At 52.5% G+C, this 1,812-nt stretch overlaps 2 protein-coding genes across 2 annotated transcripts in view; both read left to right on the forward strand.

Annotated features, from left to right (window-relative positions):
- Nucleotides 1-87: 87 nt before the first annotated feature.
- Nucleotides 88-793, forward strand: FAM32A (family with sequence similarity 32 member A; the record flags this gene model as incomplete). The annotated part of the gene is made up of 3 exons (XM_010165817.1): nucleotides 88-226; nucleotides 366-419; nucleotides 606-793. Coding segments are annotated over 3 exons (262 nt in total), but the record flags the coding sequence as incomplete, so codon positions are not given.
- An 878-nt stretch (nucleotides 794-1,671) lies between these two features.
- Nucleotides 1,672-1,812, forward strand: part of AP1M1 (adaptor related protein complex 1 subunit mu 1) — a 7,286-nt gene continuing 7,145 nt past the window's right edge. Inside the window, exon 1 of the mRNA XM_010165816.1 lies at nucleotides 1,672-1,716. Coding sequence (XP_010164118.1) covers nucleotides 1,675-1,716 — 42 coding nt within the window. The 5' untranslated portion in view covers nucleotides 1,672-1,674. The remainder of the gene's footprint in view (nucleotides 1,717-1,812) is intronic.

Below are 1,812 nucleotides of genomic sequence, written 5' to 3' on the forward strand. Positions count from 1 at the left end.
CGGGGAGGGGGGGACCGGGTCGGGGGAAACCAGAGGAGGAACCGGGTCGGGAACCGGGTCTGGGCACTGCCCACCCTCTGCCCCCAGGAAGAAGAAGAAGGCGAAGGACAAGGCCCAGATCCTGGAGCAGATCGTGAGCAGCAAGAAGCAGGAGGAGGAGAAGAAGCGCGGCCTGGACAAGCGGACCCCGGCGCAGGTGGCCTACGAGAAGATGCAGGAGAAGAGGGTAGGGCTGCCCGGCCTGGGTCAGAGCCCGTCCGAGGGCTCAGGGAGGGGATTTAAAAACCCCGATCGACCCCACAGATGCGGCTCCTGAGGGGCTACGGGTGCTGGAAGTAACCGGCCTCTCTTGTGTCTTTCTCCAGCAAATGGAGAGGATCCTGAAGAAAGCATCGAAAACCCATAAGCAGAGAGTGGAGGTGAGCTACGTTATCCCGATTTACTCAGCATTTATCATGTGTTTATCAGCACGTAGGCTTGCTGGGCTGGAGGAACTGTCTCCCCTTTCTGAAACACAGAAGCAGGGAGGCAGAGGGTCTCATGGTTCAACAGCGGTGATGTCAACCCCAAATATTAAACATTTTCTTTCTCATTGTGTCCCCCAGGACTTCAACAGGCACTTGGATACTCTGACTGAGCATTACGACATTCCTAAAGTCAGCTGGACGAAGTGAACGGACTGCTTTTCCAGGCTTTGGATCTGGGGTTGGGTTTTGTTTGTACTGAACAGGGTTGCCATGTAAATCTGTGTATTCTCCAGACCGAATGTTTAATATATCTTCTGAACCTTTATGACTTTGTTCTGTCTTATTTCATTGTTTTGTTTTCTTTTGTTTTTTAAACCAGATACTCAACAAAGTCTGTTCTTGGCTGATGAACTCTGATTTATGTAGGTGTACAGGGATTTTTTTAATTTATTTTTTTTTTAGTGCTTAAAGCAGGATTAAAGCCAAAATCAATTGCTGGAAAATGTTACTTTTTAGTTTGATGGTAACAATTCCTTTTTGGAAAAAGTCAAGAGTATTTGGCAGTCTCACATGGCCTGAGCTTCTCTCCTAAGTTATAGGAATTGAGTAATTTATTTCTGTCTGGAATTCTTTTAGAGGTTGGGGGGGGGGGGTCTGCTGTAACTTGTATCTTTGATGTAACTTTTATTAAAATGCTGCTTTAATCCTTTTTTTGGTGCTGAATTACCTATAATCAGGGCAGTGCACTAACAAGACGGCGTGGGGGGGTTTTTAAGTGCCTTGCCCACCTTTACCATTCTTGCTCCCTTTGAGACAGGATGTGTATAGTGACATTTAAACTCCTAATGTGCCTCTTGAACCCGAATATTGTTTTTAAACCCAAATATTGTCCCTTTACTGTCGCTGGTTGGGTGCTGGGTGCTCTGTGTCTGCCCGGGGCGCCCCCCTCAGCCAGCCCAGTCCTGCCCCGTGGGCTGCGGCCCCAGCCCCGCTCCTGGAGCTGATCCCAGCGCTCCGGGACCATTTCCCAGCGGGGAAAAAAGACCCCGGGGCTATTTTACATTGGTCAGTTAAGATGTTCATCCGCGGCGGAACCTGCTGTGTATCCCTCCGCCGCAGCAGCCGGGTCTCGTTTCGCTACTTCCTGCCGGAAGTGCCGGTGCGGGAAGCGGAAGCGGCTGGGAGTGCGGGAGGCGGCGGCGGGGCGATGTCGGCCAGCGCCGTGTATGTGCTGGACCTGAAGGGGAAGGTGAGGCCCGGGCCGAAGCGGAGGAGCCTCCGTCCCTCCGTCCCTCCCTCCCTCAGCCCGGGGCGGCGGGGGGTTCCCCCGCCCGGTTGGGGTCTG

The sequence above is a fragment of the Antrostomus carolinensis genome, unplaced genomic scaffold (assembly GCF_000700745.2).
Source record: "Antrostomus carolinensis isolate BGI_N321 unplaced genomic scaffold, ASM70074v2 scaffold7064, whole genome shotgun sequence".
In the NCBI taxonomy this organism is placed as follows: Eukaryota; Metazoa; Chordata; class Aves; order Caprimulgiformes; family Caprimulgidae; genus Antrostomus; species Antrostomus carolinensis.